The 27,512-nt window shown below is 40.9% G+C and overlaps 2 protein-coding genes across 2 annotated transcripts in view; one reads left to right on the plus strand and one right to left on the minus strand.

Moving 5' to 3' along the window:
• BMP6 (bone morphogenetic protein 6) overlaps positions 1-1,583 on the plus strand; it is an 88,965-nt gene extending 87,382 nt beyond the window's left edge. Inside the window, exon 7 of the mRNA XM_034061373.1 lies at positions 60-1,583. Coding sequence (XP_033917264.1) covers positions 60-209 — 150 coding nt within the window. The 3' untranslated portion in view covers positions 210-1,583. The remainder of the gene's footprint in view (positions 1-59) is intronic.
• Positions 1,408-27,486, minus strand: TXNDC5 (thioredoxin domain containing 5). Its single transcript, XM_034061381.1, has 10 exons — positions 27,201-27,486; positions 22,408-22,557; positions 19,618-19,723; positions 18,257-18,353; positions 14,885-15,000; positions 12,576-12,662; positions 8,996-9,136; positions 6,062-6,144; positions 3,849-3,978; positions 1,408-3,088 (listed from the first exon to the last, which is right to left on the minus strand). Exons 1-10 carry the CDS (start codon positions 27,431-27,433, stop codon positions 2,966-2,968), a joined length of 1,266 nt encoding a protein of 421 aa, XP_033917272.1. The 5' UTR covers positions 27,434-27,486; the 3' UTR covers positions 1,408-2,965.
• Between the last annotated feature and the right edge of the window lie 26 nt (positions 27,487-27,512).

Here is a 27,512-nt window from a genome sequence, read left to right on the forward strand (position 1 = left end):
CCAAAGCAATAGGTGAATTTGTTGCGATTTCCTCACTTGTGTTTTCTTTTTGGCAACAGGTTCATCTTATGAATCCTGATTATGTTCCCAAACCATGCTGTGCACCTACCAAACTAAATGCCATATCTGTTCTTTATTTCGATGATAATTCTAATGTAATCTTGAAGAAATACAGGAATATGGTAGTAAGAGCTTGTGGATGTCACTGACAAACAGTCTTCACATGGACTATGTGATTCTGCCATGAACTTCCATACCATCTTCCCTGCTTTGATGAACTACCTGACCTTGGAGGAAAAATAATTGATGGACCACCTTTCAGAACACCATGTATGTGCCTTGTGGGAGGAAGGGGGAGGGGGGTGTGAGGACTACATGCTGGGGTGCAAGCAAACTGCTGGACTTCTTACTGACTGACCCAATGCCACAGTGGCTGCTCAGCATTGCAGAGCCAGAGTGTGCAAAGCAGCGATATGCTCACACATGCTTTATTTGGGATGGTCTTAATCTCACATAGCAGCTTGGCATTTAGCAGTTTTGGCTGTGTGCTGCAGTTTTACCAGATGGGCACCGGACACGCAAAGCACCTGAGTCTTTTTAGGGAGATGGGGAAAGATGAGGGGAGAGACAGGGGAAAATAGAGTAAAGAAAGTGGTGTTAGTACTTCAGGCTTAGAGCATCCATCTTGTATAAGACGGATACTAAAAAATTTCTAAGGTTAGGAATTGCCTTTTGTCTAGAAGGACCAGTTACTACACCTAGCCTGTTAGTCTCCTGAAACCTGTCATGACAGTAATCATCTTAAATTGTGCCAAAGCAAATGTTTCAGTTCTCTTACTCTCCAAGCACAGTTTAAGTCAGTCTGATCCTGAGAGCGTAAGGTGGCTTGGCTGCACCCTGTGTTAGAAACATTAGTGTGAACTCAGGCACTGGCTGGTCTTTCCCATTCACTACTAGACTGAGCAGTATAACTTCACGCACTTGTTCTTACGCAACTTCCTTCCACTCCCCACATGGAGCTGCCTCATCTACTACCACCTGCCCAGGAAAGAAGAGGGGATGCTTTGACAGCTGTAATTCAGATGTAAAAGTTTAGGGGCCATTCATTCTCTGGCTGGACAATTTATTTACAGGAAGACAGAATGTCAACAACATAGGCAAGTCTTTGGCCAACCTTCCCCAATCAACTCACGCAACTAACAAACTGGTATAAAGGATACATTCATAGTGTAGCCACCATTTGTCTAGCAGAAGCTAATAGCAAATTGTTTTGATCAATATTAAACTTGTATTAAATGCACTTACCTCTAATTCTCGCATTTAAAAGGCTTCTTGTAAATATAAGCTATAATTTATTGCACTTGTCACTGTATATTCATTGTGCTGTATCATTTATAGAAAGACTGCTTTTTTAAAAAGTTTTTATTTAGAAAAATCTCAATGTAAACAATTGTACCACTCTGATTTTATACAAGAAACTCATGAGATTGTGCTTCACTAGAAAGTTGTTAAAAACATGATAATAAAGGCTTCCTTTAAGGCAGAAGTATACACATTGATCTAATACATCTGCCAGTACAACACTTAGCTTTCGCTGTGGCTTCTTCACCCTTACTCATTTTTAGATTGAACAGAAACAGAAGTTCTGGACAGACAGTGAAGTGAAGTACCAGGAGAAATTCACTGATTTAAAAGTTCATTGCTGGTTTGCCTTTTTTTTTTTTTTCTAAAAAATACCCAACCTACTCCATATGATGGACAAAAATCAGCATCTTGACAGTATAGTCAAATTAGCCATCCTCATTCCATGAGTTTCTGTGTACACGAAATGCAGAATTCAGTCCTTGGTTTGCTGCTCTCTTTGTATCGTGACAGTCTCTGCAGTGTAAATTCTTTGGCTTTCAGTTATTTCTGACATGGAACACCTTATGCACCAAAGAATAGATCTATTTTATAATCCAAGGCACCACAGAGCACATGGTCCTGGCATTCAAACTTATCAACACTTACAGCTTTGAAAAAGGTTAAGGCTCAAGGAAGAAGAGTGGGGAACTATTTTACACTACTGTAGAAGAGATGAATGGGGAAAAAAAATTAAACATTGTACTACTCAACACAAAGTCTGGATTCAGGCGAGGGTAGGAAACACATGTCATCAGCTCTGAAGTCTAACTGATCGTTTAGTATTAACGGAGCAATTATAATAGCGCCTATTCACTTTGGCTCTATATAAGTAGAGCATAGTTACTCCTCTGGAGCTGGACAGAAGCAGCCTACGACAATCCACCTGACACATGTACACTATGGCATCAGTAATGTTCAGGCACATGTTACAGTACCATCACTTTCATTATGGCTAGACCTCCCATGCTGAGAGGATTAACAGGTAATAACCAGCTCAGGGTGGCCTGGTATCTTCCAAAGGTGTGTGTATTTTCAACCTCCTGTGACTTTCCATTTCTTACCAGAGCTATATTAAGACAAACAGAGTATAAGTACAGTTGGAGAGGCAAAAGTGACTCAACACAGCTGTAGCTTTTACCTTTCTAGTAATGGTAGGCAATTTGTAAGGATTACTTTTGAACCAAATTTAACCTGAATACAAAAATATTCTACTGGTGCCCTTAAGCTGGTTTTCTTCATGTATTTTAGTCTCAAAGGAAACCATTTACACTTCATTGCGGGAAGGCAGAAATGCAGTAATACTACCAATGCTGAAAATATTCTCAGTTTGCACAGTAACTACTTGTTACTTTTCCTTTGCACACAGGGTAGGATGTCTTTAACACGCACACAGAGGGAAGATACCAATGTTTAGTACATTCAGTTTCCTAAAAACAAACAAAAAACCCCACCCAAATGCCCTCCTCCCCCCAAATATACTATTTGAAAATTAGCAATGATTGAAATCCCTCAGCTACTGTACAGAGACAGCCAGGGATGGAGCATCTAGACTTGACTTTTATTACAGTTCATCCCTTGCCTGACGCAAGACAAAGCTATGCAGTGATTCAAGGTCTCTCGTGCCATTGTGTTCACTGACTTTCTTTCCACCTCGGAAAAGCAGAAGTGTAGGATAACCACGTACCTTCAAAAGACACACACACAACAGAGACTTGTTACAGATGTCAAAACTTACTGGTATCCTTCACTTGTATTTACCTGACTCTGAAAAGATACGAAACCCCTCTAAAACAATAAGCTACTTTAACTGAGAAAAAAAGCACCAAACCAACCAAAACACCACTCCAGAATTTACAGTTATCATATTTACAAAGTCCGAACGGACATCCTTATTATATAGTGACAGAAAGGTGCAATAAGTAAAACTAAAGCTAATCAGAGCAACTTGGTCTGCTGGGAGGTGTGCCTGCCCATGGGAGTGTGGTTGTAACTAGGTGCTCCTTAAGGTCCCTTCCCACCCAAACCCTTCTATGACTCTAGGATAAGTGACTGGGATAATACATGTTAATCTAGGCTCTTGGAATGGCAGTTCCAGCTCTATCGTCAGTTGTCTGCCTACCAGCACCAAAAGACTTTTATTTTCCCTAGAAATAGAACTTTGCATTAGCTACAAGAAGACTGCTTTGGTGTGCTCTCACAGATGGAGGCTTCTTAAATTAGGGACTTCTTCAGCTTTATCCAGTAACAAGAATGACCAAGTCTGACAGGCCAGGAAAGAAACGGTGTCACCAGGTGCTGTTCTAACTACCTCTTGTTTGGCTAACAGAGAACACAGCTGTGCTGTCACCAGCACCTGCAGCATATCAGCAGCTCTGCTGCATGCTGGAGCTGCTAACATTTAGTACACAGTACTATTCCGTTCATTTCAGATCTTTCACACTTACAGAAAATCTGCTGCAGACGTTACGTTCCACAGTGCAGTCTACTTCTGCTATTTTGACATCAGTCAAACCTGGAAATTGCTCTTTGGCAAGGTTCTCCCAAGTTGGAGCCAAGTTCTTACAGTGACCACACCTAGAAACAAAAGAGGGAGATTTGTTTAGCAGATACACCTTTCAGTTTATCTCTACTGTCTTGCTGCAATGGCTGCAAGTTTAACCAGCTGCCTTTCCTATCCCCTAATGATTTGGCCCTCCAACTCCCTTGCACTATTGTGTCACTAAATGAGCTAAGAAAATGAGTGATTTTATGTAAGTGAAGCACTGAAGTAGTTTCTGGCTTTCATTCATCTCATCTGGAATGCTATTTTGGATGTCAGTGCATTAACATTTTACCCTACAGAAAATAGGAAGCCAAGTAAAGACGAGCACAGAGGATATTTAAATGAGGAGAAAAACCCAACCAACAAACCCACATTTTAAGTAAGGCACAGCATGTCTGTAGTCAAATTTTCAGGTAGCATGTGCTAAAGCTACATAGCCCAAGTTTAATAATTTATGAGATTTTAATTTCGCTATTTTTTTCAGTTCCTAATGGCCTCCGTGACCAATATATAGTAAAGTATTAATTTTGTTTATATTTTGAACTTGGCTTAGCCAAGTTCATAACTTCTTACTACTGCCTGCCTTCAAGAATAATTCCCAAAGCACTTCAGACTTTTAAGCTGCATTGCTCATTCTATTCTAACCCAGCTGCAGCTTATTTGGGTTAGTGAAAGAGCCTCGTAATTGCCTTGAGACTGGATCAGGGCATTTACAAAAATAATAGAAGATGTCTCAGCCAGAGTTTTCTTAATGCAAGCCAGTGTATATTTGAGGCACCTTGTTAATACACAGTGACAGCATAAAAGCGTTTCTGACCATGCACAAAAACTTCTAGAACAGGCTGATTTTATGCTTACTATGCAAGTTTACATTAATATTTATCCAAAACGAACTGAAAGACAGAATTAGCAAGCAACATAATAGTGTTTGCTGAGCCCGACACAATCCATTTGGAAGAGGAAAAGGTCCTTTATACGCACAGCCCTACAACTGTATACATAAGCCTGACTTTCAAAGCTAAAACTAGGATAGCAGCTACATAAATATAGGAAGTATTTTCCTTGAATATTGTGTCAGGGAGCACCCACTGGTTTACAAACCTGACTCTGCATCCTGAACTACCACATCTCGGCTAACTACCCGACACTGAGAGTATCCATGAGATCCAGCAGCACCCCATCAGAATCTCATGAGATGAGGATATAACTTAAGTGCAGTATTAGTAAGAAAAGTTAATTAAAAAGGGAGCCTTTCTTTATCATCTCAAACTTTTCCAGAAAATTTTCTGATAATGAACTCCCATGTATGCCAACAAGCCCTGTGTTCAGAAATCAGACTAGGAACTGCTTTGTGCACAGGTGTATATATTGAGTTTACCAGCCAGTTCTGCTGGTGGTGTGGTAAGAGCACAGGCACAGATTCCATATCAATCCCTCACAGCACACAGAGGGGATAAAGGGAATGAAGAAAGCACTGAACATGAAGGGGGCTATGTGTGTTCATATGGGCAGAATATTTCTTAACACAGTGGTGGCAGATACTTGCCCACATCCAAAAGCAGGTCTTTCAAATATAAGAGAGTAGAGAAGTGGCTCTCAAGCAGTAAACCACACAGTTAAAAAAAGGTGACAGCACTGAGAAAGACTGCATCATTGAGATTACATAAAACAACACTCTCCCTGGTACTTTTTGCCTACAATAAGAAACACATTCCTGCATTCATGCCTACTGTCAAAGTTAAGCTGCAATCTTTTGATACTACTAAGCATATTTAAATATGGGTTGCATTTGCTTGTGTTGCTTTGTAATGGTGACCTTCCACTACCCCAAACAAAAGATCTTTTTATATTTCATCTATGGCATTAATGAGATGGCTAATGATGAAATCAGTGATGTGTTATCTTTCACACAGTGAAATACAGCTTTATCTCTTCCCCCACACCAGGCTTCCTTCTATTGGCTGTAAGACTGGTCAATGGATGAGAAAGATGACATGCAAGTTCCATTAAATTCATATTTTAGATCCAGACAACAAATACAATACTACACACAAAGACCTAAATGCAATGTCAGTTTAGGCCAGCAATAATCCTGAATAAGAAGTATGAACTTACCATGGAGCATAGAATTTAATAAATGTGATCCCCCTAGCAATGGTTGCATCAAAGTCTTTTTCAGAGAGAGAGAGCACCGTAGCCTGTTCAAAAAACAAAGAAGTGTCAAAACCTTTCATATATGCAACATCAACCAAAGGAGCTTTTAGGTACCTGAAAGGGAAACTCAAACCGGAAAAGATAATGTTACTGATAATATAAATGAGTAGCAGGAGTATACCTCACTTTTACTCCTCAGCTACTTTCCTCCCCTGGAGAGCTATAGAGAAATGCATATTTCACACTGAATCTCACCCATAACTGGAAAAACAAAACATCCCTGTTGTCAAGGGATTTGCCTGTATCCAAATTTTAGCCGCTGGGGAAAGAAAAAAAGAAAAAAACAAAACACCACCTTCATTATAATACACTGCCATGAAAATGTTTCAAGGAACAGCCCTGAGAGGAGTTGGCTCAGAGCACATAATGGCCATCTCAGAGTTTAATGAGGTATTCAAGGCATACTATGATGTCTTGACAGCTGTTCTCCCTCTGCTATATCCCTGCATTGCATACATAGGAGAACACTCTTACCAGAAACACGTATTTGCCTGTCAAGAGGACATCACCACACTCACACAGATGCCAGGAGTAATTTTTACTCCTGATAACATCAGAAGCAAAGGCATGGGAGTGATGGGAGGCTCGCACATTGCTTACAGACAGTCTTACATGAGAGCACAGAACCGTAACAAACTTCATTTTTTACGTGAGACCATTAAGGGTGGGAGGGATTAAAAAACAAACAAAACCCCAAACAAATCTCAAGTCTATAAAAGCTTCAAATTCAAATGAAAGCAAAACAGCAGCATAACTGACAGTATTACCAATTCTACGTTAAACACAGTAAGAGTTGTATAAAGAGAAGCAAAAAGGAAATCGAAATCACGAATTACCCAGTACCTTTAAACACTTCTGTAAGAAACTGCTAGTTCATGAAATTAAGTTATTATTTCATTAAACTTAAGTGTTACAACCTCTCAAGAATTATTTAGAAATTACACTTCCTAATTATTAAATAATTACAAATAAATTAAGAAAAAAATAGCAGTAAATAGTCTTCTTCTATTCTGCATTTCCTAAAGGGATATCAGATGTTCCAGACATCATTTACAGTCTAACATACCAAATCTGAAAAACCCATAAATGCCATCTTCCCCATGACCCACATAGTAAAACAAATATTAAAGAGCCACACATTACTATCAGAATAGCAATGTAAACTATATAACCATAAAAATAAATTTAGTATCAATTTTACCTTGGTTTCTTAAGAAAAGGCATTTTATGCAATCACATAGTTCAAGCATCTTTTGATCACTTTGTCTTAATCCATCTGGATAATTATTGAGTAATTTTAGTCATGTCTGGTAGGAAAGAAGTCTCACAGACATAGCAGTACAGCTTCTGTGAAATGACTGGCGAGTACTTGGCCTATGGGGGAATCCATGTAGGGAACTCAACACTGGGACACAAACTTGGAGTCTGAACTCAACTGCTTTTGCTGCCTGTGGCACCAGCTGTGGGCTGCTGATGGTAAATGCTCTCAGTGTGTGCTGGCTACATGGAGCTAGCACCTTGTTTCAAAATTCATGAAAACAAAAGCAGAACCAAGGTGCATGAAGATGGGCAACCCTAATGGCATCCAAAGCTGTGTTGTACAGTTGCAAAGACAAGTGGAGCCTTAGACTGTGTCTATTATTTAGCAAAAAGTGCCCCCACAATTCATTCCTGTTTGTATGTGTGCTGGTGCATGCAAGGCTTAAGTGGGAATCTGCACCACATGTGGTTTGCATTATCTCTATAAAAATAGAAAGACAACTAATTACTTTCTGCACTGTACTAACAGCAGCTTCTTGGGATCTCCCAAATATGAGGTCAATTAAAAAAAATAAAATTGAAGGGTATGAAAATTCCATATACATATCATGTTTGGTAAGCCACCTTATGCAAGATGAGTAACTGTTGGAAAAGTCATCTGGGAAGGGCAATATTCTCCTGTGAGAAGCTGCATATAAACTGCATTTCTATAATAATGTTGATGCTTTTTAAGTACGTAAGTTCATTCTGCATCACAAGGGAGTGTAAATCACAAGGGAGTGTAAATCACTGTCCCTTATTTTCTAGGCAGAAGTATGTTTTCCACATTTCCTAATAGAGTATGCTTGAGAACCACCCTTAATTTCTTAGCCTCACCAATTACATATTCATCTACAAGAAAAATGGCAGATGAAATACCAAAGTAATTATAAAAGAAAACTACACAACATCAAGTACAACTATGCAAAGGTGATAAAAGTTATTCCTGTCAATTCCTTGGCAACACTCACAACCCCTGTAGCTCCTACAGCCAGGACTAAAATAAGCCTCCCAACCCAAGGAGTATTTTTGTCACAGGACACGTTCCTTGCCACTTTTAGATCAGTCTTTATAATCTTTGCTTGTTTATTGTTTCTGCAGATAGTTTATAAGCATAGGACCCTGGCTTTTTTTAGGGGCTTAGCAGCATGTGCCATCTTCCTGGGCTCAAGTGAGAATCTTGCAAGAAACTTTCACCTCCATACTGATGAAACATGCTGTCACACAGACCAAGATGCCAGCAGTTCTGCAGGCCAAAAAAGACCACACTTTTAGCTAAACCATAAAAACAGAGCTCAATTTTTTTTCCTTCTCCTTTATTAACCTGAATTCATCAGGTTAATAAATTCATCACTAGGAATTATGGCCTGATTCCACTCATTAATTACTAAAAAAAAATAACCAGGAAAGTATTTGGTACAGTTTACATCTAGAAATCGCCAAGCCATCAGAGACAGAAACTCATGGAAGACTCAGATGGGCTGCTGAAGCAGCCAGAGCACGTCTAATGTCGCTGCAAAGTGCAGGAACACTTACCTCAACATGGGTGGGTTCTGCGGGTGGCTGCGGGGCTTCAGCAGGTTTATCTGCTGCTGGCTCTTTCCCAGAGCTCTGTAGTTGGGAATCCACATATTCCTTTAAGGAGTCAAAGTCCCTCTTCCCTTTGTACTGGTCATTCTACAATTGCAAAATAGTTTGTGCAAGTGTATATATGCAGTTAATCTAGCAAATAAATAATTAGCAAATACCAGAAAAAAACTAACACGGCCAAATGTAAGCATATTCACAATAAATATGATTAGCTAGTTGTTAAACCTCTCCACAACATTCCATACACTCCACATCTTCAGGATTTGCCATAGATTCTTCGGTCCCAAAAGGGAACAATCTAAAATATCCTTGAAATGAAAAGTATTTCAGAAACATAGAAGAAAATTTTAACTTTTCCACCCTGACCTTCATTTCTCACTCTAGTCAGATCTTTCAAGGTCTTTGGTGGGGCTTTTTAACCTAAAAGCTACTGGAAGGAACAGTAGTTGCTACAATAAGTAGCTATTACTGTTTCGTGGTGGTATCTGTTACTACAAGAGCTCTGTTCAGTGCATTGACAGGGCTGAAACTCAACTTGCATGTCACCTGACTACATAGTTGCTGACCAACACACTTGTCAGGCATTCTTGGAAAACCCAGACAGTAAGGCAATGGTCTCCAGGCAACCAAGTTAACCTAGGAGCAAGAGACAACACCTGCCTGCTGTGGGGCAGGCATTTCCAACAGCCCCAGTCTCATGAAAGTAAAGTCGCATTTTTGAACCTGCACATAAAGCCCTCAACCAGCAAGATCTGTGAGAAGCCATGGTTTGCCTTAGTTGCTTCCCCATATCTCAGGTACTTTCACAACTCTAGAGAACAAGAAATCGGAGCACCTCCGAGCAGTTTCTAGTCATTCAAATGCACTGTTGGCCACCTCCAAACTGGCTCTTGAATGACTGCCCATACTGTTCTTCCCAAAAATCAGTACTGGATTCTCTGTTCAAACAAGAGATCGTCTCTTGGAGACACTATATATCTATTTTGAGTAGAATTCATGAGTTTTGATCACATGAGGTGTGGGCTAGAAGATATATTCCCTCTCACAGATAAGGAATAATCTTCAAGAAACAGCATACAATCTTCCATATGTTGGAAGGAAAAAAAGATGCCTCTTCAACTCTTTCTCACATTTTTGGAACTCTTTCTAACCCTTTTGTCATTGATAATGTTACTTGTAACTACAGCTACTTTCCCCACACTGGTCTAAATCACAAAAGAATTAATCTAAGATGATGAAAGAAGCCTGTACCTGCTTGTTTGCATCCATTTCAGCAGGGCAGTGGCAGTGCCCACTAATTCTTCTCAGGGTTTCTGCTGCATCTAACTAAGAAGTATGGTGTGATGCCAGATCTGAGTTACAACAATAGGGCTGGACAATAGGGATGGATGGCTGAAGCAGTTCTCCTCCTCCTCCCCTCCCTTACTGAAGAGTATAAGAGCAGCAAGGGAGATTTCCAGGAATTTCTTGATCAGATTAGTGGAAAACTGTTGGAGTTCTGTGGGGATCTTTGTGTTGGTTTGTTCTTTTGTTTGAATATATTGTATCAGCCCATGAAAAACCATGTGATTCTGGTGGCAGTATGCCACCAGGGAATACCACACTGCCAATGGAGAAAAGCCAGCCTGATGTCAACCAAAGTACATTGTTCAGACTAACAGCTGAGATTCAGTTTTACCAAATACAGGAGCAGTGATCTGACTTCTTCTTTCACTGCACTCCCGATGGAAATAACTGAACAATTCAAACTTCAACAATTACAAAGGGTCAAGAAAAAAATATTGATCTGGCTGGTCGAGAAAAACCACAGCTAACTTTTCAAGATCAAGACAGGATGGTTCTGGCAAGGTATCTTGCCATCTGTAGCTATCTGAAAAATCATAGAATCATAGAATAGTTAGGGTTGGAAAAGACCTTAAGATCATCTAGTTCCAACCCCCCTGCCATGGGCAGGGACACCTCAATCAAAACAAACCAGGTGAAAAACCATCCTGGATAAACAGCAAAACACTTCCCACATTTAATTAACTGAAAACACCTCTAACCTTGGGCACGCCACCATGTTTGACTTGAGCATTCCCTCAGCTTCCATATCTGCTTCCGACATGTGCCAGGCACCACTGCTCAAGCAGTAACAAGACCATGTGTTTCTGGTGTGAATCAGGCTGGAATTCAAAAATCCCAGCACTGCTTCATTAAATTCTCTGGAATGTCTGATCTTACAGGGGTGCATATACCAAACCTCACAGGCACTGGTATGTATTTATGGCTAATTTCTCTTTAGAGCGCCAGAAAACTGCCACAGGCAACAGCCACTAAACTGGACTGAGTAGTAAAACAACTCTGACACCATAGATGTTCAAAAGGAATGCAAGATGAATGCAAAGCCCTCCAAAACTCTGCAGGTAACAGCTGAAAGAAGAGTTCTAGGTTCTCTGCATGCAGACCTGGTTTTATTTCTTAGATTGGTTAGGGTTGAAAGGGGCCTTAAAGATCATGTAGTTACAACCCCCATGCCATGGTTGAGGGGTTCCACTAGACCAGGTTGTTCAAAGCCCCATCCAGCCTGGCCTTGAACACTGCCAGGGATGGGGCACCTGCAACTTCTCTGGGCAACCTGTTCCAGCATCTCACCACCCTCACACTAAAGAACTTCTTTACATCTAATCTAAACCTACCCTCTTTCAGTTTAAAGCCACTACCCCTTGTCCTGTCATTACACACCCCTGTAAAAAGGCACAGATTTCTTGTAGGCCTCCCCTAGGTACTGGAAAGCTGTTCTCTAAGGTCTCCCTGGCTTGTTCTCCAGGCTGAACAAGCCCAACTCCTCAGCCTGTCTTCACAAAACGTGCTCCAGCCCTCGGATCATCTTTGTGGTCCTCCCCTGGACTCACATATTTAATTGATCTTGAAAGTGTGAAACATACAATAAGCAACACTACTATTTATATGTTTATTTGCTGCTGTTCATGTACGTGATATTTATAAATATTTTACTTCAGAATATTGTAATTTTTTTAATTGCTACAAGGAAAAGCATCAACTGGGCCCGCAGGACTTTCACTGTCATATGAAGTGTTCAGATTTAGAAGAAGGAAATTTTTCACTATTCAAACATCACCCAGATAGGTACCACTTACAGATGAAAACCTTCTGATACACACTGTGAAAATTATATACTTTTAAAATTATTTCTATTTCATCCATGGTTTTGTGTTCCATAGGAGGTAAGGTATTAAGATGAAGTAAACCCTGATTTCTCTTGCACAGGAGAATAACTGGAGATACTGTTTACAGATCTATGAATATCATATCAGTTAGTTGCAGAGCACGAAGAGCCAAAAAGTACCTTTTATTTGTGGATGAAGTATACCTCTTCCAGTATCCAACTGAACCTCCACCACCTTTTCTCTCACAAGCACACTTTCATATATACACTCTTGATCTATTTTTCCCATGATACAAATACAGTCCAAGTATTATTCAGAAAAAATGATCTTAACTTTTGCCGAGCTTGCAGACTCACCTTTTCACCGTTCCTAAACCACAGGAGTGTGGGATAGCCACGAACTTGGGTTTCAGAGCAGACTTTGGAATGCTGGGTACAGTCAACCTACAGTTTAAAATAAATAAATAAAATTAAATGAATAAATAAACAATTGAGTGCATAAAATCAACATACAGCAAGCATCATAGCCTCCCTGATGTTTACAATCTCAGAAAAATAGAGGAACGAGCAACACAAGGGTTGGCAAAATTCAGTACCAAGTACTGCCTTGAGAATGATTATGTCTACCTTGCAAATAGTAGGCTCTGTGTCTGCTTGATTATTTTATTACCTTTTTTTTAGGAGGGATCAGGGAAGGAGTTACGGACATGAAAGAAGGAGTAGCAGTTGCAAAGAACAATGAAGACATAATTAAATATTCCAGTCAAAAAGTACTTGGTATTCTCAGTGAATAAAATCACTGCATGGACAAAATCACCACACGGACAATAAGATACAAAACGCTAATGTGAGAGAGCTTTAAAATGAAGATGTATTGGTTCATCCATTTTTTAAAAGACTGCTCTTTAAAGACTTCAGAAGGCATGTCAACAGCTACCAAGTTAACTTTACGGCAAGGGAAGTTCCAAGTGCATAGCAACATTCAGTTCTAATATGTCATAAATCAATCTGTAAAGTTATCAGTTTAGCATCTTTTCTGAAGCAGGAAAAAAACGTAACTTCAGCATTGGAGTCATTGCTCGAAACAGCGCTTGGATTATGAATTTTACATTAGAAACACTTTGCTCCAGATCACTGAAGATCAATTCTAAAGATTAAAGAGCATCCTGTCAGTGGTATCTCTGCTGTTAAGACACTATTCTCCCAAAATACATGATGGTCATGGTTCAACCTTCTCAGAAACAGTTGTGTTTCCTGTTTACTTACAGACTTACAGTCTTAGCCAAGACATGTTTCAAATAGTTTCACAAGGTATACAGTTTCACAAAATTGACTAGGCATCCAGACAAATCTCAGTGGCTTTATTAAACAGAACTACCAGTAAGAATAACTGCAAACATGACAGACAAGTGAATAAAACAAAACTTTTGGAATTTTTTTGTTAGTTTTTCCCTGGGTAGCAGAGAATGGTAACTTCAAGAAGCTGCTTAAGCTAAGCAGAGATTTTACCAGACAGCAAGCAAGGTTCTCAAAAAGTAAATCAGCAGAGGCAACATTTGGTACAGACAACATCAAAGAAGCAATAGACTGTGGTATTTTATTCTCAGAGAGAATTCAGTTTTATATCCAGGTCTCAACTTTTTTCATACATATATGTATGTCTTCTCTATGAAGTTCAGCCATGCTGACCTGCTCTGCATCTACAGTGTACCTCAATTTGTGGATTTTCAAAAGCATTAAAAATAATAAAAAAAGTCAAGCTCATCACCCCCAGTAACAGCTGAAAATGCTATGAGGGCAGAGAGGCAGGGAAGACAGGTGGGTTTTTGTCCCTCTGCAGGACTGACCACACTGCTAAACATTATGCAGTCTTTCGGATCACTGGTATCACTTGGAAAGCTTAAGGATATGGAAGTTGAGCCCTGTCAGTTTTCCACTGTTGACAAGTACAGAGGGATTCACATCATGAGCCACCTGGACTTAGGTATGGGTCAGCAAATAAAGCCAGTAACTGCAATTGCCGGACCACCTCCATACCTCAGCACAGAAGTCACTCCACGTACAAGTAACAAGCTCCCATGGTAAATACACCACAGAACCTGGTTATCAACCCTAAGAGAAATAGTAAAGCAGGACAAGATATCAGTTTTTAAGGTGAAGATCCCCTGAAACCTTTAGAAAGTTCTAGGGAGGTAAAGGGGAAAAAACCCAACCAATCAAGAAATAATTCATCATAAGGAGCCCTGTAGATCTAAAGCTTGTTAAGGAATCCAGTGTGTTAAAGAGCAAATTAAAAGTCACTTTCCCATTCAAAATAAATACTGACATCTATCAAGTTCCTAAAAAGGGGAAGCATAATAAAAAACAAATCTCAAAATATTACTCCATGCATATGAAGTATTTGCCTTATTCCCATCTCTCAAACACAGGAAGCTAGCTGTGTTTCTAACAAGTCCTTGCTTAAAATTAGGGAGTCCTGTCAACTGTGGATGTATGAGGGGGGGAAAAAAAAATCACCAAATTAAAATGGAAGCTGTGACTATAAAAGTATTTAAGAGGTGACAAACAAACAATTGTCATTTGCAAATCAAAGCACAAAAGCTATGATACTTGGCTGAAACATGCATCACACAAAACATCTTTTAGATGAAGAGTACTTCACCTACCTTGCCAATCTTGACAGTTTCTGAATGCTCAAAGGCTTGAGCCAGCTGTTCCCAGGTTGGGGCCAAAGCCTTACAGTGACCACACCAAGGGGCAAAGAATTTGATGAAGTGATCACCTTTTAAGTAGAAGGGGGAAAAAATAAAGAAAAAAAGAAAAAAACCCACATTTAACTCATTTGGAATGAATTTGGCTGCAGTTAAAGACTAGGTTCTAATCTCAGACTGCAAATTTATCATGGTATTTCCTGAGTTAAAGATAGGAAACACTGTAAATCAAAGGCCAGGACAGAATGCTTCAGCAATTAGGTTTTCTATACTGTATGCAGTCCCAGCATTGCCAATTTCCCTGAAAATCCAAACAGCTTCACAACTTAAAGCCAACAAATGAGATATTAAAGCTGATAATTTTACCCTAACCATTGGCCAAAATGTCTCATTCTATCATGTCCATCACTTGACCTATTAGAGAGTAGAAAGAACCACCAAGGCATGTGTGTTCATAAGACCATAAATGAAAGCAGTTATTAGACTTAAACTTACATATTTATTAGGAAACACCACTGCATTAAGCCAATGAACTACCTAAATCATTTTGTTCAGCTTTACATTCTCCTTTTTCTGCTCTGCTCTTTGTATTTTCATGTTAATTACTCAGGAATCACTGCAGTGGTTTATAGAGATGTTTATCTTAAAAGTATAATCTTAGTTGCAGAGTACTATTTCCTTCAATTTCCTTCAAGTAATTTCCTTCAATTGAGATTACTATTAATTCAAGATGCTACACTGTTTTGCACACATCAAGGCAAGACTGTTAATATGAAATAAAAATTAACTTAATTAAAACAAAGAAAACCTAATTTGAAGGAAACACCAGCAACTGGAGAATGGCTCTTCCTAACAAAAGTATTCATAATCCTTTGAAGACTGCTTTTGGGCTGATACTACTAGAATTCATTTCCAATTTGAGGGCTTGTTCACAACAGGAGGTCAGAGGAAAGACGTCACAAAATAACTAGGAAATGGAAACTGCAGTAATACCATACTCTGACTTGCCAGGTCTGCACATTGAAGACTTTCAAATTGATTGACATGCTTTGCTTTGGTCAAGTGAACTGCAAACTGAAATTTCTTATGAATAAATATCTAGTCAAAATCAGCTATTCCATGTCACATACTCTATGATATGCCCTCCTCCGCAACAGAAACAAAATCTTTCTTACCCTAGAACATGAAAAAAGTAAAGTAAAGGGAGACTTTTTAAGAATAAAAGTTAACCTTCCAGCTGGAACTGCTAAGCCTCCTGCTAAAATGGTTTGATGTCCAAGAGGAGACTGGTGATGAGTGGCATTCCTCGAGGGTCAGTGTTGGGAATGGTACCATTCAGCATCTTTAGTGGCAACATGAACAGTGGGATTGAGTGCACCATCAGCAGGCCTGCCATCAACACCAAGCTCTGTGGTGCAGTCAACATGCTGGAGGGAAGTGATGCCATCCAGAGAGACCATGACAGGCTTGACAGGTAGGGCAGCACAAACCTGAGGAAGCTCAGCAAAGCCAAGTGCAAGTTCCTGTATATAGGTTGGGGTAATCTCAAGCACAAACACAGGCTGGGCAGAGAGTGGACTGAGAGCAGGCCTTGAGGAGAAGGACCTGGGGGTGCTTGGTTGATAAGAAGCTCACCATGACCCAGCAGTGTGGGCTTGCAGCACGGGAAGCCAGCTGTATGCTGGGCTGCATCAAAAGAAGCATGTCAAGCAGGTCGAGGGAGATGACTCTCCCCCTTTACTCTGCTCTTGTGAGACCCCACCTGGTGTACAGCATTCAGCTCTGGGGCTCCCTCAGAAGAAGGATGTGGGCATGTTGGAGTGCATCTAGAGGAGGGCCACAATGATGAGAGGGTTGGAGCACATCTCCTATGAAGACAGGCTGAGAGAATTCAGGTTGTTCAGTTAGGGGAAGAGAAGGCTCTGGGAAGACCTTTTAACAGCCTTCCAGTACCTAAAGGAAGCCTAAAAGAAATCTGGAGAGGGACTTTTTACAAGGGCATCTTGAGATATGAAAAAAGAGAATGGCTTTAAACTGAAAGAGGGTAGATTTAGATGAGATATAAGAAAGAAATCCTTCATTGTGAGAGTAGTGAGGCACAGAAACAGGCTGCCCCAATAAGCTGCGGCTGCTCCATCCCTGGAAGTGTTCATGGTCGGGTTGGATGGGGCCAGTGACAGGGATGTTGGAACTAGATTATCTTTAAGGTCCCTTCTAACCCAAACCTATGGTCCTATGACATTTAAGTACTGAACTTTTTGTAATTGAAGTCAGAAAGACCTCAGCAACTTCAGAGATGATCATAAACCTGCTCAGCCATTGGATATGACCATGAGAATGTCTCCTCTATGAATGCAAATAGATATATAAGAAAATTACAACAAAAATATTAAAACATTTACAGATACACTAAACTTAGCTATCTTCTCAGACTGTAAAGTTTTATAATGCTCAGCATCTCCCTGACAGCTTATGGAAAAATCCACAACGAATTTTATTGTAATTATGTGCTAAGCCACACAGGCTGGGAAATTTTAAGTTAGCTGCACAAAATGCTCTTTTACACTTGAAAATATTTCTAATCAATGAATGATTGCTTTAAGAAGCTCAAGTATCTACCTCACTGGTGGTATCACATGGATACAGATGTTAATTTTAATCCAGCCTTTGGTTTTTAGGAAAACAGAGATCATCTGTTGTTATGACAGCTCAAAGTTGTATGGTAAGATTCTACTCATTTTTTAAAGAAGCCACCATGCGGCTGGCAAAATTTCCCATGTTAGGTATTGATCCTGGCATTAATTTAAAAGCTTCCAGACAAAATGTTTTTTAAAATGGCCAAACAAATGAAGTGTTTTGCCCACATGAAATTCGGGAGGAAAGCTAAGTAAGTGGCCAGACTGGAGTGGGATGGAGCAGTAAGGATGAAGTGGGTGGATTATATTTAACCAGAACAGCAGTCTGGGAGTAAAAATAAGCCAGCACCCAGTGAAAGAGGAAACTGGACTGGCAAAAACAGAGTAGCAAGGCACTCTAGGAAAGAAACAGTTTAGTCAAGCAAGCCCTGCTAGCTTCTTCCATGTGATTGTGTGCCTTAATTTTACTGCCTTCTGAGTGAGGTGGTTTTCTTAAACTTTCGCATAGCGTGCAATGTGTAAACACACTACTACATTTTTACGCAGTCTGTAACTAATCCTCTTTCACTAGGCATCACTGGAAAATAAAAGTGGAAAGAAGGTACCTTGAAAACTAATATTTATGTTGCAGGCTTCCCACTGTTGATGTCTCTGTAAGCAAGTGTCCCTTGCTCATGAGAAAAATAGTTACCTTCTGCTATGTGCATCTTGAAATTGTCTGCTGAGAGTTCATACATTCCCTGCTTAGGTTCAGGGGCTTTTGGTGGTTCCACATCAGATTCTGGATCCTATCAATAAGAAAAAAATCCCAAACTTTTATTTGCCTTGTACAGTAAATAATCAATATTTGATTCCTGTATCACACCATTCTCTGGTAGTGGTATAAACTCTGAAATTTTAAATTCCTAAAGCAATGTCCTTATTTAGCTTGATTTAGATATCTAATGTTTCCTAACAAACAACTACTTGAAAGCAAAATGTGAAAAAGACAACCACACAGAAAAGAGCTAGCAGAGCTAGCAGTCACTGTAATTTCACTATGCTGTAGTACAGTGACAGAGCACAGTAACTGCTACAGCATTCATCACATCACCAAATATCAGTACACTCAGATTACATAACTTCTTTCCTAGCATCACACATCTGCCATTGCACCCATTCCAGTGGTCTCTGGGCTATTTAAAAATAGCTGGTGAAAAAGATCTTTTCTTGCGCCCCTATTGCCACAGAGAGGGACCTAATGGCTCCATGCAGACAACAACAATGGGAATAGAGCACACAGTTCATAGGTATAACCTGCAGCAAAACCACTGGCATTTCAGCAAAAGCAACTTTCTAGGTACTAGGGTCAGAGCTGGAATGAATTTAAGAACCTCAAAGTACATGTCTTCAAATATTTCAGCATTTAATGTTTAATTATTAAAAATACCATGTTTGTTTCAATATAATCACACTCTAACTGTGGTTCAGCAATCATTATAGATTTATCCAGATTAGAAACAGCAATCAAATTTAGCTTTAGGCAAGGCCTGGCAACTTTATGTAAATGCTATCCCTAAACTCAAGGGTTTTCTTAGTGATGGTATTAGCTTAACTTACCTAACTGATTATTTTAAAACCTTTCTTTAGGCTTTCACATTATCAGACTATCTGATAACTGATCTAAAGACAGCATTCATGATTTAAGAGGTAATTAAGCCCAACACAAATGCAATTTATAATGCATTATAGCTAAATTGCTTTTCTTAATCTATAAACATTATGGCCTACAGGTGTCAATTGAATTAACATTAAGAATTGTATCTTAAAATGTCAAAATGCTTAGCATTTAAAACTGTGTTACATGCTGTAGTTTTAAATACAGGAAACAAAGGGCAGATTACAGGATGACAGTTTTAATTACTGAGCTGACTTATATGGAAGCTGTTCCATATTGTTATTACCACCTGACTTTTATTCTCAGGAGCAGATTTCCTCCTGGAAAATGAAACCTAACCTATAGAAATTATAAATAAGCAAGTTTGCAAGAGGGAATATTTCCTTTTCACTTACAGGTGGTTCCTCATTTAATTTCTCCAACATCCAGTTTTCCAGTGCCTGGAAGTCCCTAGGGCCTTGATATTTCAGAGGTTCTTGTCCTGGTTTAAGCAGCTTTAGGCTAAAGGATCAAAATGTAGAAAAGAGTGAGGTGAAAATTTGCACACAGGAAGCATTCATGGGAAGCGAACATGCTTTGCTAATCCATAGCAACATAGCTCAGGCTAAAGTAACAGCTCTCTTGACTATTAATATCAGCATCAGGCATCTCCTTCAACTTAAAGGGTCATGGCTAGAACTCAGGATGCTTTTTCCTGAGTAATTCCCACGTAAGCTTTTAAAGGATATTTTAAAAATAGCAAATAGAAATACCATGTTAAAAATCAACATAGACTAACATTACTAAAGCCAGTAAAGCAATAACAAATAAAACATCAGTTCATAATGCCTATGAATCCTAATTCAGTTTGTCAAAAAGCATCAATTTTGTTTTGCTCAACCCCTGCATCACCAGAGGAAAAATATCCAATGCTTATCTTCCTAGGTATTTCTTTCTCACATTTCATTCCATGACTGCTTGTGGAATGTAGGACTTTTCATGTGGTATTAAAGTGATTAAAAACATGCTCAAACAAGTCAATAGGTCAAAGAGATAAGTGACTACTAGTAGGGATTCAAGACTTCATGATTATTGACATTTAGTAACAGCTATCAAAACTTTTCTATAAACTACCTAAAGCGTTTACTATTAAATATTTAAGTTAAAATTGGAAATATATTTGGTAAAGGGGCAATACTGACTTCTGACCTAGTGTTATCTTTAAAGCAAATCATAGTTTCAATCACTACTGTCAACTAGCCCTCAGTTCTCCTTTGCAAGCTGTCATTTTGTACTGCTTTTTGTTTTTCTCTCTCTTCTTGTTCTACAGTCGGAAAAAATGAATATAGGAAAGTGTTGAAAAAACACATAATACAAATATATGCAAAAGAAAAAGGAACTTCCACTTTTTATTTAAGGTATTCTTGAATGTTCTTTGTGATGATAGAAAGTAAAGTGGGGTTTTTTTGGAGGGTGTGGGGGGGGGCAGGAAGCAAGTTCATAGTAAGAAGGAAACAACAAAAATGAAGCAGAACATCTAAAATGCACCTCAGGGCAATACTTTTGAAAAGTAACAAGAAAAAAAAAGAAGCTAATCAGCTTAGAGAGTAAGTTTCTCTAGTTCAGTTGAGAGAATATTTTGCAGCACCAAATAACCTTGAGACAACTGTACTAACAAGCAAAAGGATCTGCTCAGCCAGTTTTACTCTCTGAGGGATGGAAAGGGGATGCAGCCTTTCCTTTGATGGGTGTTTGGAAAAGCAGTGTAGGTACCAGCACATCCTGGACTTGCAATAACCCCTCTGTGCCCAAGGAAGCTGTGAAATTTCCTTTGCTGGAGGTTTTTAAAAACAGGCTAGTTCAAAACTGACTCAGACAGGAAAAGAACTGATATCACGAATTCCCCTTCATCTCTATATTTCTATAACTAGCAAATGACTGCCTTATCATTTGTACTTTTCAAGTAGACAAAAGTGAGTGCTAACTATTCCTAGATATACAATGACCTCAGGGGGGTGGGGGGAAGCAAGCATATGTCCATACATCTTTTTCTTATTGAAAGCATCTGCCAGTCTTTCTATTTTACAAAGAACAGCACCACAATATAAACTATTCAAATATGCAAAGACACAAATACTCAGTTTTGGGGATATTAGAACAGAGTTCTATATTTATTGTTTCTTAGTATCACCAGTGGAACTAAGACACAAACTGCCATTAAGGACAATTCCTATTTCAATGAGGACTTGGCTATTTATAACTTGCAACTTCTACTCAGTAGCACTCATCTGCGTCAAAGCGGGTGCAGCCAGGAGCATATGTTCAGTTCAGGCTGTTGCCGGGGTCAGGAATAAAGCTACAGAAAGTGAGTAAAGGGTGGGAAACTGAAAATACAGACTGCAGGAGGGCTACAGATGACTTCATTCTCCACCTATTCCCACTGAGATGAGTAATTACTAAAGTGGTTCAAACAATACCATTCATTTTTGCAAGAAGCTTTAAAGAAGACACAAGTGAAAAAATCCCTCTACTCCTTTGTGGCAGCTAAAAAGGGAGCACATGTGTTTAAACCAGAAGTACTATATAAGCTGACCTCTCATAGATATTCTAGATCATGTTCAGCCTACCAAAGTTGACGTAGTAAGCCATATATCCTTTATAACAGGATAAGTTTAACAACCTCAAACTCCAAGTGAATTTCTCCTAGATCAATACATGCAAAATTACCTAGAAAAGGTCTGGGTAGCATCACCACTGCTGTGCTAAATAACAATGTTAATCATTTTATGAGGATTAACTTCACTCAAAATTTTAAAAGATCATCTATACATGAATTATGAATAGTGCAGTGTACTGACAAACTTGTGACAAGTTATTTTGAAAAGTACCATTACCAGAGATCAGCTCTATCATGCGTATCACAGCTGTGTAATGCACTGTTGCTTGAGAAAGAGGTACTCTCAGAGAAAAGAAACAGAGAGTTATGGACTTTGTTTAAACATAGCAATCTTCCAAGACATAAACCAGCTTCTTTAAAAGAGTAAGAGTAGTATGTATCACATGATTCTTGGCAACATGGTAAAACAGCTTAAAATGAACATATGAAACACACCAGAAAACATAGCTTAGAAGTTAGTTTCAACAAATTGGCAGAGTATCATTTAAAACTAAAAAAGAAACAGCAGTAGACATCCTTTTATACTTACGTAGGGTATCCTCGGACGCCAAATTCAGAGCACAGTGGAATATCTGTAGTACAATCCACTTTAACAACATAGACCTGTGGGTTTTCCATGTTGTTGTATTTATCTCCCAAATCATTCCAAGTTGGCTGGAGGCGCTGACAATGTCCACACCTGCGACAGAAGGAACAAGAGCTTAACAGTTGCTTAGAAGGGAATGAATCTATGGAAAAGTCATACGCATAATGGCTTAGAGATTTTGATGCATTTAAAAACAGTTAAGTCAGAAACCTTCCATACTCAAGCACTTACACTAAGTAACAGTCAATACTATTAAGAATTGTAGGGTACTGCAAACACATGCAAAAATCAAGAAATTACAGCTTCTTGCTACTATCTTTTTACATTACAAAGCCTACTGAACACCCCCATGAATGTAGTGAGACTATTAAGAAAAACACTCGGTCTTCCAGCTCTCTAGAAAAACCCTGCGAGGCTGTCTAGCTTTCTTTCCACTCTAACATTTCAATACACTGCATATTTTAGTGGCAGGTAAGAAGAGAACAGTTTCTAGGCTTATTGTAAGGCCACTTGTGCTTGTGCGAGTCACAGGAATTGATACTCACAAGCCACAAAACATACCAGGGCTGATGTTTGGACTGAATTTCTCAAAATCCTCCTATACCATGCTTTGGCCCAGCAGCACACCAAGTACTAACATCTGCATATCCACAGAAAAGTGTCCTCATACAGTTGCTATAAGAGCAGGTTCCCAGAAGCAGAAAATCATCATTATTCTTCTCACAGTTTTCTGAGTCTTTCAGGTCATTCTAGTAATACCCTATTCCTGTAACTAGATGAAAAATTTTTAAGGAATGGATTTTCATTTCTCTTTAATGGATGCTTTTGCCAACCCTTTAAGACATCTAAAAATACATAATTGGATTAACAGAAAACACTTTCAACCTGACAGTATGAAAGCTCTTATCACCCTTTGCATGACCTAAGCAATCTGCTTTGTAAGTAACAATCAAAACACCATTAGGACTTTGGAGAAAGTTGCTGCCATTTAAAACATTTTCACTTACTCGACTGGATTTGAATCCACTTGTAGAAAAGCTGCATGGATTCACACCTTCCTGGGTATCCTGATATCATTAGGAAAAAAACCCAAACCAAACTAAAACCCAACCCCCCAAAAATACAGATTTACTTTAAGATAAAGGATGTCTTCTGACCTTACAAGGTCCTGTAAGTCAGGTGCAGTGTCTGGGGGATCCCCAGTATATGGGGAATTCAGACGTCCCATATGACCTTATTCTGATCACCATGATCTCATCATGGTGAAGGGATACCATGTATTATTAATAAATATTCCTTAAATATTTAACTTCAGACTGAAGTTCCTCCATGGTCAACTCTTTCATGGAGCTATATTTAACTTCAGACTGAAGTCCCTCCGTGGTCAACTCTTTCATGGAGCTTGGCTTAAAAGCATTTTAGATTCCATGGTCCCTTCCCTTAGCAGTCATGGGGATTTTAAACACCAAGTTAATATGATTGCTCTTAAAAAACAGAACATGGAAAACTAGGTAAGGCAATCTCAAGTAATTCGTACATTAAGTCAGTGGGGTTGGAGGAGCAGTCAGAGCAGCAATGATGGAGAACTGGACATCAATAAGGAGACCTGCTCTTCCCTCCCTTACATGGGCTAGGAAAGTGCAAGCATTCATAATCTCTGTTTACAAATATAACTGAAGATCCAAAGAGACTAACAAGGCTATAGGAAAAACTCATTCTTCTGAAAAACAAAACCAACCAAATCCAAAACCCTATTTCTTGTATGCCACTAGCATCTAGCATCACTAGCATGGGTGAAAGAACCTGATCTGTAAGTCTGCAGACAGGTTGCCCAATTTGAATCTGAGCAGCCATGTTCCACAAATGTTCATGCATGGAGATTATTTTGCTGTGGTAGTATCTATAGAGTACCAGGCTGCTCTACCTCATGTTGCCAGGTCAGTGCTCCACCCACAGCACCAGCACTTCTCATCTGCACAACTGGATGGCAGACTTCCTGGCAAGATGGGACGTAAAGGTACATAGGGACCATACATGTCAATCTGCAGTAACTGATAAGCTCTCTGCAGTCAGTGAGGAATACAGACATTTCTGGAGGCCCTCAGAAGAGCTTGAGCTCTGCAGCTAGCAAGGGCAACTCCACAGTAAAATACAGAACAAATGATAATCCAGTTAAAAATGGTGGTAGATCCTGGGATAAACAGGCATAATGGTACAAGCAGCACAGGACCAGTCTTGCTCCAGACAGAAGAATCCAGCTAAAGTAAAATCCAACCAACGGAGTTACAATTCAACAGCAACAAGCTCTGATGATCAAGTCCAATTCAGCTAAGCGGACTTCCAGAGGTTTACCAAGAAACCACATCTGTTGAAAAGATATGTAATGGTCACAATAACACAATGAAACTACTCATCTGAGGTTCCTTCCAGGTAGGGAACCATGTGACTAAGAGAGTAATCTGCTCATAGTTCCGTCCCTTGCCAAGTGTAGCTACCAAGGGGGACAGCTTGGTGATTAAAGACCTTAGACATCCGATGGCAAATGACTTGGAATGCTCTCTTTTTGGACTAGCCTGCAATATTTGAAACAAATGTAGGACACAAATGTGTAGCGCTGCTGTCTGGGAGTGAGGCCTTCAGCAATGTTTGTGTCAAGAATCTGGAAGAGCAGTGTCAGCTCCAACCCAACTCTTACTGGTAGCATTGACAATGCAACATTAGCAGCATCCATAGCAATCTAATAGGAAATCCTAGCTTAATGTTGGATTGTTTGGCAGGCTTCTCCCTTGTAACTAAAGGGAGCAGTGCCAAAATCCATGCCTCTCTGAGAAGCATTAGGAGATTACCACATTAATATCACCCAGGAATAGGGCAAGAGGCTCTAATATAGCCTCCGGGGCTGTCAGGTTGCCACCTGATCCCACTGACAATAAAACTACTGGTGTGAATATAAACACCTCTCTCAAGCACTCAGATGTTCCCTTTGTCTTTCTCTTCCCCTTGGTCCTGAAACCTGGCCCTGTTGCTGCCTGTCAGGAGTCAGAAGTCCAGACTGAAGGCCCTGAAGACCCAGATATCTGGAGGACGCTTGCTATGGGTGAGAAGAACATCCAGAGAAGCCACAGCAAGCCTGGGAAACAATGCAGCTCTCTCACTCTTGAGTTAAGCAGGGACCCTCAGCCCTCACTAGGGCACAGCATGGTCCAGGTTTGCAAGGCCAGTGTACTCTTTGATGTGCACTGAGGATGTGCAGCATACACTGGACTCTGCAACAGCCGTTTTGGCACAGGATCTCCCACAGTGTGCCGAGACAAAGTTCATCTGGTTTTAGGGATGTCTGTGAAATAATCAGTCAAACCTCAGCCAGGTACAGATATTATCACCTGAAAGCAGAACAGAGCAGCAGCACTCCTGCTCTGCACAGGCATTTCTTAGGCCTTACAGCAGTCTCAGGCACCAACAAGTCAGACATCCTCCGCTTCTGTGATCTTCAGAGAACAAAAGCAGGCATCTGCTCTTTCAAGCTTTTGCTTAACATTTTCGTACTGCATAAACAAGTTGACGTTAATAACAGAAAAAAGTAGGAGTTCTTCAGTTTTTAAAGGAAATCCTTCTCTGCTATTGATTTCAAAGAGCGCCATGACTCACACCTAAATGGCACCATGCACCAGTGGATAACTTAGGATCAAAACATTACTTTTGCACATTGTTCCCTTTAACTGAATTCAATAAAACTTGGAGAAAAACAAACCCAATCAATACTAACAATACAACTCCCAGTAACCTACACTGGATCTCAGATAAAAAGGGTATGGGAAAAGATGAAGAAAATAGAAAACTACCAACAACCACCAGAAAGGCTCAGGGATGAGCAGTACTGCCCTCTGAGAGTGTAACATCCAGCAAAGAACTGTTCTCCCACTCTTCTTGTGTCAAATGTATCAGTTCTGGCCACAAGCCCACTTGGTCTCTTGCCAGCCTGAGAACTCTTCAGCTCTGCTACGACTACCTGCAGCCTTGGGACCACAGCACTATCATTACAGTGCTCTCACTGCACATTTATCTTTAAATTCAGCGACTGAAAGAGAAGATAACTTGTTGCAACCGAAGCACTTGTGAGACTTGCGAACACACGGTAAATGACGGGCACCAAATAGCAACCGCTGCCACAGAGGCCGCGGGCTCTCGGGCTCTTCGAGGAACAACGTCAAGCTGAGCCCGGGGACCGGGGCCGGCTCCAGCCCATCAAAACCGGGGCTGTCCCAGCTTGCCCCCTCACTGCCCGGCCGAGCAGCTTCGCCGCAGGCCCCAAGCGGGAGGCACCGACGGGTGTTCATGGGGCCGCTTTCGGGTGCCGATGCATCCCGCAGCCAAGGGCCCTCATCAAAGAGGGGATCACCGCTGACCGGCCCGGCTGAAGCCTCCGACAGCGCCAGCACGGCCACGGAGGCCCGGGCTAGGCACACGCGAGGCTTCAGCTCCCCCTCTCCAGCCCGGCGCTCAGCAGCTCCCGGCTGCCATTTAACGCGTGCACCCCCCCCCCCCGCCGCTCCCAGGGGGAAGGCGCCCACCCGGCCCCGGCTGTTGGGACTCGGAGCGGCGCGACCCGGAGGCCTCCCCCGCCGCCGGCCCGGCCGCCTCCCGCCGCCACGTCAATAGGGGAAGAGGCGGGCAGGAGTGCGCCGCGCCGGGCCGTGCCGTGCCGGGTACCGAGCTCCGCCGCTCCGGATACCCACCACGGGGCGAAGAACATGACGAAGTGGGGGGCGGCGGCGGCGCCGTGCCGCAGCATCTCCGCGCTGTAGAGGTGCCGCCCGTGCGGGTCCGGGGCCACGTCCGGGTCCGCCTCCGCCGCCGGCTCCGGGCCCGGCTCCGGCTCAGCCCGTCCCGGCCGGCAGCAGAGGACGGGGCCGAGCATGGCCAAGGAGAGGAGACGCCACCAGGCCGGGCCGGAGCGAAGCGGAGCCATGGCAGCACCGAGAGAGCGATCGGCCGAAGCCCCGGGCTGCTCCTGCCGCCCCTCCTCGCCCCGCCCGCCCTACGGCTCC

This window comes from Melopsittacus undulatus, chromosome 1, assembly GCF_012275295.1.
Source record: "Melopsittacus undulatus isolate bMelUnd1 chromosome 1, bMelUnd1.mat.Z, whole genome shotgun sequence".
NCBI classification, from domain to species: Eukaryota; Metazoa; Chordata; class Aves; order Psittaciformes; family Psittaculidae; genus Melopsittacus; species Melopsittacus undulatus.